The sequence below is a fragment of the Trichomycterus rosablanca genome, chromosome 7 (genome assembly GCF_030014385.1).
Source record: "Trichomycterus rosablanca isolate fTriRos1 chromosome 7, fTriRos1.hap1, whole genome shotgun sequence".
Lineage (NCBI taxonomy): Eukaryota > Metazoa > Chordata > Actinopteri > Siluriformes > Trichomycteridae > Trichomycterus > Trichomycterus rosablanca.
Genome location: NC_085994.1, coordinates 37,765,355 through 37,781,642, shown reverse-complemented (window position 1 = coordinate 37,781,642; position 16,288 = coordinate 37,765,355). Strand labels below are relative to the sequence as shown.

At 37.4% G+C, this 16,288-nt stretch overlaps 1 protein-coding gene across 2 annotated transcripts in view; it reads left to right on the top strand.

Moving 5' to 3' along the window:
• Positions 1 to 6,860: 6,860 nt before the first annotated feature.
• The window catches only part of adgrd1 (adhesion G protein-coupled receptor D1), a 66,319-nt gene continuing 56,891 nt past the window's right edge, over positions 6,861 to 16,288 (top strand). Inside the window, exons 1-4 of one of the 2 annotated variants that reach the window (XM_062999387.1) lie at positions 6,861 to 7,035; positions 7,154 to 7,190; positions 11,292 to 11,408; positions 15,497 to 15,619. In XM_062999387.1, the coding sequence (XP_062855457.1) occupies positions 6,982 to 7,035; positions 7,154 to 7,190; positions 11,292 to 11,408; positions 15,497 to 15,619 (331 nt within the window). In that variant the 5' untranslated portion in view covers positions 6,861 to 6,981. The remainder of the gene's footprint in view (positions 7,036 to 7,153; positions 7,191 to 11,291; positions 11,409 to 15,496; positions 15,620 to 16,288) is intronic. The other variant, XM_062999388.1, reaches the window with a different exon arrangement.

The following is a 16,288-nucleotide window of genomic DNA, read 5'->3' as shown; positions in this document are numbered from 1 at the left end:
AGTGTTGTAATAGAAATTCCTTTTGCTCTGTCTTTGATTTATTAAAACATTTATTCATGAGAAATATCTTTAATATTTATATTTAGCATTGTGAAATCTGCACGCCTAAATCATCACTCGCTAAAACCCCATTAATTTCGCCTCCTAAACTAATCTAAATACGTTCAAAGTGACTTTTGATGTGATTCTGATCTGTATAACACTGTTATCTATAACAAAGATTACAAAAGGTATTGAGGTGAATTCATGTAGGAGTGTAAACCCAGTGGTAAGAAAAAAACTGGATGTTATTTAGATGGTATAGCTATTAATTGTTACTGCATATTATTCACACTTAACGATTTTCGATTATTGAGCAAAATTATGATGTTATATAAAAGAAAATAATCTATATGTATTGATCATTTTATTTTTGTAAAAACAAAGTTGAGAATTTGTTAGCATTTACTAGATGAACGAAGCTGTAAAGTCATTTCTATGGCTCCAGAACTCCATTTCTGACTGAAATTATGCAACTGGTGAATCCAAGTGCAAAACAAAATACATGTCTAACAATAGCCTAAATTTGGGGTAAGATTATTTATTGTAAATTCTATTGCTTATTTTGAAATAAATGTCTAACAAGCTTAGTGTCAGGTGTTAAATATAACGTTATTTTTACATACATTTATATTAGTATAGTGGTGACAAATCAAATATATTTGGCACTTTTTATATTAAAATATGCCAGAGCTTTGAACAAACGGGACTTGTGACAATGTGTCGGTAACATACAGCCTCTGACTCAAATTCTTAAAAAAGGAGAATAAAATGGGAATACAGTTAAATAAAAGAGGCCCGTGATGTACTTGTAATGATATAATGATGTAGTATTTCTGCTTGTTACAGGCACAGTGATGTCATTGGTCCAGTTTGTTCAGGTTTTATCTGCTTTCTGCAAGTGGTTTAAGGAACTTTATTTCAAAGCTCAAGCAATCCATATATTTTCTAATATTAAGAAAAATCCCAAACAGGCCTTTTAAACTGAAATCAGCACAGAGTAATATATGTTTGGCACAAATGGCAGAGCAAGATTTAACAAATTAGTATATATTTATGAACAGATACGTATATTCCACAGATATATAGATATAGATATTCCACAGATATATAGACATAGATATTCCACAGATATATAGACATAGATATCCACAGATAGATATACAGATATATATATATTTATATTTGTGGATGGATTATTTAAAAAAACACTAACCCACCTCGCCACTTTTGACTCTTTTACCAGTTTTAGGTGGTCATGAAATTCCTAGTGGGCGTCAGCCTCCTGATGTTTGCCTTATAAATGCACAACTGTTTATTTTGTGTCTGGTCAGATGGGTGAGATTTACTATGGTTGTATTTACTGTGGTTGTTTATTGTGTTTTGTGCTGCTTTATGCAAACCTCACAATTGGGTACATTAATAATTCTACTTAATATTTTTATTTTATTAGTAATATCCTCTATACTGAACATTTCTATTGAATGGTAAGCAAATTTAAGACAGTTAAGAGTGTGAGGATGTGATAAGTGATGAACTGGTCTGGAGCTTCTACTGTATTTCCAGTGTCTTCTCTAACTTTTTGCCTGTATTGTTTTTCTGTCTTATTCTCCCTTCAATTTGCACATCCTTGAAACACAGTTTGGACTGAGACTGCCAAAAAAGAATGTACGGAAACATTCTGTATATCTTGTACAATTTTCAGCCAAATAATAGATGTTTATGTCATCAGAATACTTGTTATATAATTTTATTGCTTTTACATGTCATTTGAGTGAGTGACTTGCTGCTCTTTTTGTACCTTGTCCATTTGTACATTCTTTTAAAATGTTTATACTTACTTTTCAGACTGCCTTTTTTGTACATTAAACTTTATAATCTGAAGCTGTTCCTCATAGTGTCTTCAAATCATAACGTTGTATGGTCTGCAACTGTGTGCTAGCTTTGTGGACGAGAAACAAGCCCATGTTGATGGATATTTAACATTGTGTGGGTGTGCATGTGCAGAACTTTTATAATCCGAATAAATTTGATATTTTGTACACAGTGATGGTACACTGGTGGTTTCTAACAGACATAAAGGCTCCTCTGTTGTGCATCAGCAGTAAATAGACTGTGGCTGTAGAAGATGATGAAAGAGGACTTTGGATCACCACTAGATGGCCATAACGGCTCTTAAATCAAGCAAGGGAGCACCGAGGGTGCGGGATGAATGTAAAGTGCAGTACTTCTCATCAGCAAGCATTAGAAATGCCAAAAACACTTCTTACTAAGCCTACACCCTAGAACAATTTACATCAAACACTAGGGATACATGTAGAGCATTTAATCCACCTTCTGCAAGATTTTAACAAACCTATAACACAGATTAAATGAAAAAAGGTATCAAACCTATGTATCTCTGCATATTCATTATTATTATCTGTAGTAGTAATAATTATTGTTATTAAATAGTAATAATAATAACAATCACTGACTTTGAGGAGTTCAGAATATTCTTGAACTTAATGTGTCCTATAGATGATTCAGTTTCCTTCCATACAAGACAGGAATACACACTGGAAAGGGTGTCCATAAGTTCCAGGGCATCACAATCAGTACCCTACCCTTAAACTGGCTTGTCTTTGGGGGGCAAAGACAAGCCAGTTTAAGGGTAGGGTACTGATTGTGATGTCCTGCAACTTATGGACACCCTTTTCAGTGTGTATTCCTGTCTTGTTGAACCAGACCTGCTGTGACTTTGACCAGTATAAGGCCATTATTAAAAATAAATGAATGCATAAATACTACTAAATAATGATCAAATAGAAACCTTAAATAAACAAGTGCAGATGCTTCCAGACAGGTGAACTGCAATCCCAATGCAATAAAGTAATAAACATCCTACCATGATCTGTAGCATATAAACATATTCAGTTTGGATCCAGATGGCAAGTGGAAAAGATCTAAGTCATTCTGAAAGACGGTTCATTTTTTAGAATCGACAAGAGCTTTAGTTACTAAGATTGTTACTCTGGCTTGGCTTGTGTTTAAAAAGCAACAATGACAAAGCATTCTGCCAAAATATGAAAGATTCCATTAGCAGCCTTTAAATTGAATCTCATGCTTTATGTATGAAAATACACTAAATGGTCTCTAAAATGCTTTAAGGTTCGAGTAAGTGAGTAAATGCATGAATGTCTGTTGCACTGCTCTAGACTGAAGCCTTGTCCACATTTCTGTCTCTATTGCTGTTGTTGTATGTGTGTTTATGTGTGTGTGTGTGTGTGTGTGTGTACATGTGTGTTTGTACATGTGTGTGGGTGTGTGTAATGAGTCTGTGGATGTGCCTGTGTGTGTTTGCATGTGTGTGTGAAAGTGTGTATAATGTGTGTGTTTTCATTTGTGGGTGTGTGTGTGTGTGTGGGTAGCTGGGTGGTTGCACATATGGGCACCACATGTCTCATTGTAGAAATACATGACAGTATTAATTTTGTGTGTATGTTTGACAAATACCCATAAAGAAAAACAAAATGTGGCCATGATTTGAAAAGCTGAAAAAGCCAAACATTTTTGGATATCAGGGTTAGAGTTTTAAGTTTTGCATTAGGGTAAAACGTTTGGACACGTATAGGCAGATGAAACCTAAGTGAAGATCTGTTTAAATGTACTTTTATGAACCCTTTTTTAAACTGATCATTGAGTGATAAATTCAGACCGTTTAATTATTTCACCACACAGTGTTATTCACTTTTAATAGTTGGAATCTGTAAATTGATGTTGGTGAAGTAATGCATTTTCAAATAATCAATCTTAAGTAACTGGTAAGCACATTGGGACAGCTACTACATTGGGTGCTGCATTACAACAAGTGTCCTTTAGGGACCTGAGTTTGACCTGGGTCTTTGGATCATTGCTTGCTTTCTCTTTGTTTCCAAAAGCATTCAGATGGTGAATTGGCATCTCAAGTTTGCCCCTTGATGTGAGTAAGTAAATAAGTGAGTGTATGAGTATTATCGTCTTCATCTTATTATACATGGTGAGTAATGCACCACTGGGTGCGGGACAGCAATACATCCTGCAGCATGCCAATCCATTGCAGCTCATAACTCAGCCATTCACTCATGTACTTGAGGGCAATTTAGAACAGTCAGTTCATCAACTGACATGCTACATTTTGGCTAAAGTATGCAGCTTACAAACGCTTCTAAATGTGTGCTTTCTGGTTAGATGAAATGACGGTGGTGTTATTCGGCCACAGTGACCAGAAGTATGTATGATCTGATATGTATGATAATATTACTGTATTATGTTCCCAGGCTGTTTTGCTGCTAGTGGAAGTGGTACATTACAAAAAGTAAACAGCATAATAAAGAAGGTTAATTACCTTAACTTCTAAATTCTTAAGCCCAGCTTCAAACAATCAACCAGGGTGTGAAATCTTTGACACAACTGGGTGTTCCAACATACAGTGATTCAAAAACATGTCGAAAGTGGCTGTGAAAGTACTGAAACAGACTGACCTCATGATGTTTTGGAATGGACTTTCTGAAGTCCTGATCTTAACACTATTAATAATATGTGGACTGTACATGTGTGAAAACCAACAAAGACTAAATTAAAAAATAAAGATGGATGGAAATGTTCATTTCTGGCATTTAGTAGATGCTTCTTATTCAAAGTGACTTACAATTGTGACTGTTTACAATCCAAGCAATTAAAGGTTAAAAAAACTTGCTCAAAGGGCCATACAGTAGCAACCTGGCAGACTTGAACCAGCAAACATACCAATTACTAGTCTGTAATACTAGTCTAGTCAAATATAAAAAGTGTTTAAGGGAAATCTTAAATGTTCCAGTCTCACCAATTACAAACATTGTTTATACATAAAATCAATGACATATGCTAATATATAAATAGATAATATGCCTCAGCAGAAAGAAAGACTTTCTTGAGGTCCGTAAAGACATAGTGGCGTAAAAGTTGGGTGTGAAGACTTTTCAGTCACATGCGCAGAGCCTTGACCTTAACTCCATCAAATAATGTTGTAATGAGTTAAAACATTGTCCATTTAGCCTTTTTTTAGCTTCCAAGGTACAAGTGCCCACAGACGGACAAGAACATTGGGCGTGCAAAGGTTGGTTTGTAGGAGCTGGCTTTAGGCCATAAGCTAATATTTGGTGTACAGATAGATAGATGGATGGATGGATGGATGGATGGACAGATAAAATAGAATAGAATGCCTTGACAAATGCCTATTTGTCATATTTACTTATACAGACGTACAGTACAATTAAATTCTTTCTTCGCAAATCCCAGCTTGGAAGCTGGGGTCAGAGCGCAGGGTCAGCCATTGTACGGCGCCCCTGGAGCAGAGAGGGTTAGGGGCTTTGCTCTTGGGGCCAACAGTGGCTGCATGGCAGAGCTGGGATTCAAACTCTCAACCTTTCAGCTGATAGCCCAAAGCTACCACTGTCCCTATAAAAATAGATAGATTGTTGTTTGTTTGTTAGGATTTTAACATCATGTTTTACACTTTGGTTACATTCATGACAGGAACGGTAGTTACTCGTTACACAAGATTCATCAGTTCACAAGGTTATATCAAACACAGTCATGGACAATTTAGTGTCTTCAATTTACCTCACTTGCATGTCTTTGGACTGTGGGAGGAAACCGGAGCACCCGGAGGAAATCCACGTGGAGAACATGCAAACTCCACACAGAAAGGATCCGGACCGCCCCACCTGGGGATCGAACCCAGGACCTTCTTGCTGTGAGGCGACAGTGCTACCCACTTAGCCACCATGCCACCCAATATAGATAGATAGATAGATAGATAGATAGATAGATAGATAGATAGATAGATAGATAGATAGATAGATAGATAGATAGACATACAGGTAGGTAGATAGATAGATAGACAGACACAGACAGATAGACAGACAGACAGATAGATAGACAGACAGACAGACAGACAGATAGATAGACAGACAGACAGACAGACAGACAGATAGATAGACAGATAGATAGATAGACAGAGACAGATAGATAGATAGATAGATAGAGACAGATAGATAGATAGACAGACAGACAGAGACAGATAGATAGACAGACAGACCGATAGATAGACAGACATAGATAGATAGATAGATAGATAGATAGATAGATAGATAGATAGATAGATAGATAGATAGATAGATAGATCCCAAAGGAAATTAAAGTCTCAGTATAGCATTATACATCAAGGACACACGTTTAACATTGATTGCATAACTACAGTGCAGTTATTAATGATGAGGAAGGATTTGAGGTATATGTTTGATACATCATAAACGTGAAAGAACCTTCAATCCTTTCAATTGTTTCAATCCTTCAGTCACAGAAAAAGAAGAGCTGCAGAAATGATGGAAATCAAGCCTGCTGCGAGTCCTGCTTCAGCTGTAAGTAATAATTACTGTTAATATGAGCTCCACATGTGCAAACTGTGTTCATTTATCACTGAAGCTTTTGTTTTGTTCTGACCCGCCTCGATTCAATTAGAATGACGTAGTACTGATTTCAATACTGCCAGGGCTCGTGAGCGCGCACACACACACACACGCGCACGCACAGTCTAGCAAGCTTCTCGTGCTGCGGTGTGAGCGCGTGTCACTAGAGCGCTTCACTTCTGAAAGGAACGTGAGGTGTCTGAGAGACAGAAGTCAGAGCGAGAAAAGCCTGATAAAAACTGACCAAACGGCGGAATTTAAATGTTCCTGAAGGCTCATTTTGTCTAGTTTGTTTTAAAGTACTGAATAGTTGAATTGTTTCTACTTTACCACAGATTTATACACAGAAAATGCGTTTTGTTCGTTGAAACAATTACCAGCGCGATGGCTCGTGCACGTTTGACGTTTCAAATATTTAAATTCTAACGGTTCTAACGGTTTTAACGGTTAAAATAAACATCAGTAATAAACGATGGACTTTTTGTACAAAGTGTTGAACTTCTCTACTTTATTCGGCGTCCTCAAGGTAAGAACTTCAGCTCAGTTTAACTGAGAGCTATTTTTATTATTTCTTTACACTATATATACTCGTTTTGTGTAATTGTGTGCTAAAAGTTGTTTTTTAATTATTTTTATCTCTTCAGGTACTTGGTGACAACGCTGAACCGTCCAAGCATCCAGGTAAACATCAGTAGCTTTCTAAAATCATTATGGGTCGATAAGTGGACTGACTGGCTTTTGAATTAAAATTATTTGTAAATATAATGTTCTCAAGTATCATATGTTTGGGTTTCTAACAAGAGCAGATACTAATGTGTCGTGTATTAGTTACATTGATATCTGCCATTGTCTTAAATGTACATTTATTGTATTATTTATTTATTTAAACTTTTTGGCGTTCAGTTAAAGACTCACATTTAAGCTATTTTACAAAAAATGTACTTTTAGTGCAGACAAAAAGCAGAATTGTTACACTAGTGACAAAAATGTAAACCTGTGTCAATTCCTCAATTATTCTGTTTTTTCCAGTGATATTTTATCAAAATGGATTATTGATCTATAGTAACATGCATTAGACTGTGATTTTGCTAAAATAAATGAATAAAAATGACCCATTTTTTATACAAATGTACAAATGCATTATTTACAGCTTTAAAAAGGCACCACTCACTTCAATTGATCAAATAATTTATATTGAAGATGTCACTGCAAGCGGTTGATGAAAATGAAATTAACGTTGGCAATATTTTTAAATAGTGATAGTAGTTTAAATGCACTAACATTCACACTAACAAAGCAAAATGTACAATAGGATACACTTTTTTAAAAATAATGGGTGGAAGTGGAAAGTGTTTAGTGTGCTGAGTATCAGTGGATATCAGTTAGCTGTAGATTATCTTAGTTAGTTAACAAGATATTACAAGACGCTAATTTCCTTCTCTAGACTAAATATTCTGATTCTATCCAAATGACCGATGTCCCACTTTCAGCCCCGACTTACAACTTTTCTCTAACCCACATATTCCTGTGGAATGATTGTGGATGCCAGAACACAGCCACAATTTAACCCTGATGACAGCAAACCTCAGTCATTACATGGTCTAGAACTTTGGGCCACTTTGTGTCATGGATTAAAACCCTCCATAAGCAATAGATGTGTTTGGGTATTGCAGGAGCTGTGTGTTGGCCAGACTTTACATGCTTTAAAAACCTCAAATGTGGCTAATTACAGTTTACAGTACACTATTCATACCCATGACTGACTGGTAAATCTGACCCAGACTTACTGGCCAAAACCAATTAAACTTTAGGACTCAGATTTTTAAGTTTCAACTCATAAGTGTACCACTAAGGATTTACTACTGTGGTTACAGTAAGCTGAAGTATGATCAGAGTGCTTGAATTAGCTTTAAATATGTTAATGTGCAAAGTAGTTTCTACACTAAAGTAATAATACCAAAGCAAAACTGCTCCACGCATCTTAATGCCATTCATTTGGTGGTTATGTGGAACCTGGGTTCAGACCTCCATTAAGTCACTGTCTCTGTGGACTTAGGCCTAATTTCTCCTGTCCACATAAGGTTTCTCTTCCAATAACATGCTAGTATGTGGTATGTACTGTTAACCAGTGACGATAAATTACTGCTTGAAAGAAATTGGTGAAGTTTGCCTTGCTATTTAAGATTTTTTTTTTAATGTTCACATGGATGATGATAACGTCTGTAAAATCAGATACAGATGTTTATAAGTCAGTGCAATATTTAAATGCAATTAATGTCAAATCCAGTTGCGACATTAGGAAAGAAAAAAACAATTATCGAAGTCATAGTTCAGGGCAGGGGTCAGAAACCATGCAGACAAAGTTATTACAGGCAGATTCATAATGTTGGACCAAAAAACAGCCAAGTATCAATACTGCATTAGCAATATACAAACTAAACCATGTGAACAAAACACAGAACTACAAACTAATACATACTAATACTTATAAATCCAGAAACTAATACTTAAGCTTTTACTTCTCTATAATCTCTATAGACCACGTAAAAATATTTTTTAGATGTTTTTTTAATTCCTTTGCTGTACAATTACATTTTCAGCATTTAGCAGACGCTTTTATCCAAAGCGACTTACACGATGAGCAATTGAGGGTTAAGGGCCTTGCTCAGGGACCCAACAGTGGCAACTTGGTGGTGGCGGGGCTTGAACCGGCAACCTTCTGTTTACTAGTCCAGTACCTTCACCACTAAGCCATCACTGGCCTTGTAAAATCATCATATGGACAAAATTAGGATAATTTCCTCACTGTTCTCAGTTCTGCAGCTGGCGTGATTACTTAGTGCATAGTCACAAAGCACTATTAAGTTTTCAACCTGGCACTATCTACATACCCACAGCCATCTCAGCAAATCAGCTGAAAGGTCGGAGCCAAGTCGTGCATTTTCACTTACCTTTGAAGGTGTAATGATTCCACAGTGTAGGAAGATTTGGCCAGCATCAAACATTGGCTCACAATGACTACTGGACTGAGTGTACGTTTCTGTATGGTACTTTCCCATAGACACACTGTGAAGTTACACTATAATTGTAAACCATTTCCATAATCATAACCACATTGAGATAAAGAGCCAAATAAGCTTGGATAAGGGTCAGTTCAAAAACACCAGAGCATTTTTTCGAAGCTGAAGACCTCAGCAAACTTCCCCACTGATTACAAACTCACAAACAGTAATATGTTAATATAAACGCAACATGTGCAGCATAACTTTTTTATTCAAAAATAAATTGTTGACTCTTTTTTTTATTATAACCATGTGGAGAGTATAAGCACCTTGTTTAAATTAACCACATGAGTTAACGTTTAGAGTAGAAGGGTGCACTGTCTTAATGTTTCAAGTTTGCACATACAGAAAAAAAGACAGAAACGTAATGCAGACCAGACCAGCACAGATGCTGGTATTCTTAATAAAGTTACTTAGCTGCATTGACTGTCAATTCAAGAGCTTTTTAAGCAAGAGTGTACAAATATAAGCTGAAACATAAAGTGTACATGATATAAAAATATTAATATAATTAGTCCATAATGTAATGAATGGGATGTTTACTAATGCATGATGTTGTATGATCTTGGACGCTTAAGATTACTTGCAGTCATCTGAGGATCATTTTGATTAGCTTGGTTATTTGGGATCAGGCAGTTATGGAATAATTATGACAGGTCTAGTCACATTTATTCATTCAATGTCTGTTTTACCAGCGCTTTATCATGGTCAGGGTCAAAGTGGGCCCGATTCATGGGGCAAAAGGGAGGAAACACGTCAGACAGGTCGCCAGTCCTTTACAGAGCAAACACACACACACTCGGACTTTAGGGCAGTTTTGTTAGTAGTTTTAATAACTACCAGGGCAGTTATCGCCCAGCGGTTAAGGTACTGGGCTAGTAACCTAACAACCAAAGGTTGCTGGTTCAAGCCCCACCACTGTTGCCACTGTTGGGCCCTTGAGCAAGGCTCTTAACCCTCAATTGCTAAGATAACATACTGTCACAGTACTGTAAGTCGCTTTGGATAAAAGCGTCTGCTAAATACTGAAAATGTAAATGTAATAAACCTGATTGCTGTGAGCTTGTGTGGTGTACTGGCAAGAGCGATCCAGAGTTGAAATACCCAGTGTTGCTATCAACCAGTAGTGTGTCTACATACAAACATGATTGGCTATGTCTGGAGAAGGGGGGTGGCTGAGGGATTGGCGTTTTGTCCTGACTGTGTTGCTGCATTGCACCCATAGTGGTCCCTTTATTTTTATACCCTTTGTTTTTGAAATTTGATTTTCAACACGCTAATGGTCGGGTGTCCGAATCCTTTTGGCCATATTGTGTACTTCCTTGCTTGAATTATTTTTAGAGAGCTCAGACACTAATACTATTAATCTTATTACCTATATAACCAGAATTCAACTTATTTAAAAAAAAGCCTTTCTTGTTTATTGGACAAAACTAGCAGCTCTAGCATTTTTTTGTCAAAGCGTGTATACTGTACAATGAGACATGCTGGCAGTGGAAACAACTTTACTACTGTTTAGAATTGACTGTAAAAAATCTTGTCCTGCCATATTTATAAACATTAAATTGTATTAAAGCTTAAAGCTTTAGAAGTTGTTTCCACTCATGGACTGCAGCCCCGTTTAAATTTGGCAATAAAATCTAACATACACGTCTAATGAAGGACAATCCTAACACATTCACACCTTTAAATCTGCTGTTGTGTATGTGTGTATTTCCAGGCCTTGATGTGCTGGCCACAGCCTCACACTACTGGCCGCTGGATGAAGTAGACGGGATCCCCAGCCTGCACGACCAGATTGGAAATAGAACAGGTCATATAAATGGGACTGCTATAAGTATGTGCACCAGTTTTGGCTTTTGGCTGTGTCATGTCTTTTTCTGTATCCCTCTTCTTTGTTTGAGGTATTCCCTGGATTGTAAAGACTTAGTTAATGGTAAATGACTTAAAATGCTGCTGCTGCTACGTGCTTACCAAAATGTCTGCTGTAGGAAAGTTTTTCAATATGTGTAGAGTAGATGACAAGTGCAGTTTCTAATGTACACAGTGAAGCTAAAATTCAGTTTGATTCGATTTTATTTATTCAGGCAAATGGATTTAAAAAACTGGAATCAAATGTTAATGTAGAATGTTGTGCGAGCGAGATACCATCTGGTCAAAGTGTGCTAATATATACTTATAACACAGCTGGGGCAGCGCAGATGCAAACTAAAAGTACATCAAATGTGAGCAATATTAAAATGCTTCTATCTGGTCAGGGCTGCAGTGGGTCAAATTTCCTCTGAATCACTGGGTGCAATGCAGTAATGAGTCCCGGACAGGACTCCAAACTATCGCTGCGCCATATCTACAAGAACATTGTTAATTAACTTCTCTCTCAGAGCACAATGTAACCCTCTCAAGGCCCTTAATCCTATCAGCTCCAGGGGCGCCGTAGAATAACTGAACCCGCGCTCTGACCCCAGCTTCCAAACTAGCTGGAATATGTACACTGTATATGTATATCTGACAAATAAAGGCGTCCCTTCCCTAGATTATCTTAAACGACCTAAAGCATACAGACAAAACAATACTAGAGTGGCTTTGTGTGCCACTCATTGTTCTTCAGCCGCCCAGACAAAGCCCGGGTCTGACTCCCATTAAACATCTGTGACTATCTATTAAAAATTAAAAACTACACAACACAATAGAGTTTGCTAAAAGTCAAAGGGTCTGAATCCTTTCTGCATCAAGTGAATCTATTTAAAAAATACCTTTCATAAATTAATTCCATGTTATTTTCAGTAGTTTAATTCAACTAGTGATCAAACAAGCTTCATAGATAGGCTACACAACAGGCCCCAGTAAGAACTCTACTATCAAAGTGTTAAAAATTAGTTAATATGAGAGTTCATTTTGCACCACCCCCAGTTGTACCTGAGGCTGCACATTAATATGTCTAAATGTATAATTCTGAGTGTCTGCGTTGACTTCAAGTCAATATTTTAGGCTTTTCAAGGTAGCTAAAGGCAGCTTAGAAACTCCATGTTTCAAAATAATGTTTTGACTTAATAAATATCGGTAATGCTTTAGAGTTTCTTTCCAAACAAAAAGTTACACTCCACAGCTTTAAAATGACAAAAGCAGAAACACCCTGACATTTTTTTCTATATATTTATTGCCTCTTAATTTCAATGTTTCTCTCTCTTTTGCATTTCTGTTTGTTTCCGTATACGTTACTATCTTATGCTGTATTTTTTTTCGTTGCTCTCTCCTGTCCTCGTGTCTCTCTACAGCTGTCGAGCATTCCTCTGCAGTCACGTCTACTGCACTATGGACAACCCTGCTCAGTTTGTGCAGCTGTCCTTAGTGCTTAACTGTGACTAAACAGCACATTTGAGTTACATTTTAAATAATAAGAAAATCATGCATGGCTTATCGCTCGATTCTGAACAAGCCACTGTGTAACCAAACGAGTGTCAATCATTCTGCCAGTCAATATAAATGCATATTTCTTAGTGTGTCATAGAGTTATCAGAATAAACGTTCATCCATTGTCAAGTAGACGTGTCGACTACAGCAGAGCAGTAGTTTTTTTCTTTATCCGTACTCATTTGACTAAAGTCCATGGATGCTTTTATTTCATGTGACATAGAGCTTGGTCCTCTAATGGCAATTTTATTCACTTAATGTGTGTGTTTGATTACAAATGGCCCTCTCTCTAATTCAAAACAGAGCCACAGACTTTGATCCGCATGTCTTAAAGCATCAATTTGCATATCCGTGGACGGTAGAGTGTTTTCCCACATGCAGCAGATGGGTCCCATCTAGCTGTTGACAGAACAAGCCTATAAATGTATTAAGTGAAAGATCTGTGAATTTATCGTTTACCCTTCCAGCCCTCTTTTAAGATCACCCTGTACACACGAGTCCTTGTAATTGTGTGTGTGTGTCTCCTTCACGTCTCTGTTTGTGTACATGTGCTTGTATCAAAAATCACTTGTTTTTGTCATTTTCTGTTGTATTTTTTCTCCTCATTTCTTTTCATCACAGCAATCCACAACCATACTGTCCTGCCTACACATAATTCTCCCTCTGTCTACACCAATGACTCTGCCTACACTAATATTTCCGTCTCTGTAGGTGAGGTTTCTTTTATGATCTTGCAATATTGTGCAAGCAGTTCATGCAAAAATAACTCAATTTTGTTTATCTTTAACTTTGTTTATCTGTTGTGGTCCCTGTCAGTTACCAGTGAATTTACTTTTAAACATCTGAACTGTGAAAGGACCAGATAGATTTGATCTTGGCTAGTGATTGTGTAATTTTACATAAGAAAATGATATAATGATTTAGACATGCAGATCACAAAATGTTTAGTTGGTTGCTATAAATCTCCATTACTTGTCTTGGGTGACTGACAACATTATGGCTGAGGGAAGATAGATGTTTTATTTACAGCGTTTTGGAGATAGAAAAATGGCATACTATTAAGTGCACTAGTTGAGTGTTAAGGACCTTGCTTACTGGTCCAGCAGAGACAGCCCAGCAAACCCAGGATTTGAAGCCACTACCATCTGATTAGAAGGCCAGAGCCTTAACACTAAGACATCGTTGTCCACTGTAATTGCTGAACTTTCTAAAGCATTGCCCACCAGAGTTTTTACTGGCGGAATCTGTGAACATACTCAAAACATGGATGGTAAAACTTTTTTCCTTAGTTTCTTTATTTACTCACCAGCTATGATGCATACTTATCTATCCTTCCCTTCATCCTCTGCTGTAATCCCTCCCTGCAATCCCATTTCCATCTCCAGAAGAAAATCTTGCTTTCATCTTCTCTTCTCTCTTCCATGTGTGTTTTTCTGTTTCTGTTAAGACATCCATTAATGAGTTTAAAGTTGCTTGCTATGGTTCGGTGTTGTTTGTAATTCTTAACTCTAAATGTTGTATGAAAGACTTGCGCCCACACATAACGCGACAGTGAGGTGGAAAACATCTTTGCTATTCACCAATTTAAGGTCATACTGACTCATTGTCCAGCTAATGTCTGGGATTTCTGCAGATTCTGTTGATTTTAATAGTCATGCAATCAGAAGGTTTTAGTTCCTGTTCCTGATCATCCGTCAAGTTTTCATACACACGTATTTGTTTCAGTTTTTACTGTAAACCCCTCTTTTAAAGTATCCCTGATCTTAAGATGTTTTTAAAGGTTAACTCTCTTAAACATCTGGTTAAGAGCATTAATATACACACCTGAGACCTGTGCCAACATTTGCCTGTTACGGTTCATTGCAGCAGTGAGTTATTGGAGGGGCGCCAAACAGGGAAAGTCACTTAAATAGTCTTTGTGTGTGCAAAAATACATTCATGCAAAGGTTTGATATTTAACAGACACATGTATTAAAATGCAGCATACAGCTGTTACCAAATATTTAATGAATTGAAGGTAAAGAAATTGAATACATTCAGGGGTACTTTAATAGAAATGTAGATGCTCCTCCTAAATCCACTTGTCAATGCGCCACACATGTGCTGGTGTTAAGTGAATCACCCGAAAATACTTAGAACTGAATGATGTCATGTTGGCCCTGATCTGGTGAACGCAAATTGTGTGGGCCTTTTTATTAATTTCGTAATCTCATAAAGTCAGTGCTGCACTCATAAATACAACCCTGGACCAGCGAATGTTCCAAACCCAGCTTCGTTTTAAAGTTGATGAACCCAAATGCAAAGAAAAAATGTTTAATGAAAACAGACAGATTAGCAGGTTTTGTTTTTTCTTATGCTGAGGGTAGGGCGTGTTACGGTCATTTCCAGAGACAGACAAAATATTAGTTTAGTTTTTAAGACATGGATCGTTTTGTTTTTTTATAACCTCATTTCTTTTAAAGACTGGCTGGTGATGTTTTCAGATCTTTAATCGTGTGGGTGTTTGTCCTGTAGAGATCGTAGAAGGGGTGTTAAACAAAGGCATTTACCTAAATGGAGCCTCTGGAGCCACCTTTCTTCATTTCGGAAATTACAGGAACTCCTGCATTAGTGACCCCACTCTGTGTGGACCGCAGGGTAAAGTACTACATATATTTCTCTTTCTTTTTTTCTTTCCTTTCCTTTGTCTGTCTGCACCTCAGCCCAACTCTCACCAAAAGAAAACACACATGTTTAACACATTTATACATATGCTATATGTCCAACAATGAGCATTATTATGAACTTAACCGTTTTGGGGCTGTAACAGTCTCTGTGTATCTGGAAAATCTTTCTAAAATGTGTCTGTGTGGCCGCTCAGGTGGCGCAGCGGTAAAAACACACGCTGGAACCAGAGCTGGGATCTCGAATACATCGTATCGAATCATAGCCCTGCCTGCCGGCTAAGGCTGAGCGGCCACATGAACAACGATCGGCCTGTTGTTCAGATATGGGCGGGACTAAGCCGGGTAGGGTCTCTCTCCCATGACTGGTGCAAATACGACCTCTGCTGGCTGATTGATGGCGCCTGCACAGAGATGAGAAAAGAGTGCTGTCAGGGTGTGTCTCTCCGTACACAACGTCAATGTGTAGGTGATAAGATGCATACAGCTCCTGCCCACATGTTGGAGGGGGCGTGGGTTAGCTTTGTTCTCCTCAATCAGAGTGGGGATCGGCAGGGAGGAAGCATGACGCAATCGGGCAATTGGACGCCCTAAAAAAAAAAAAAAAGGAGAAAAAGGGGAGAAAAAGCATAAAAACAAAAAT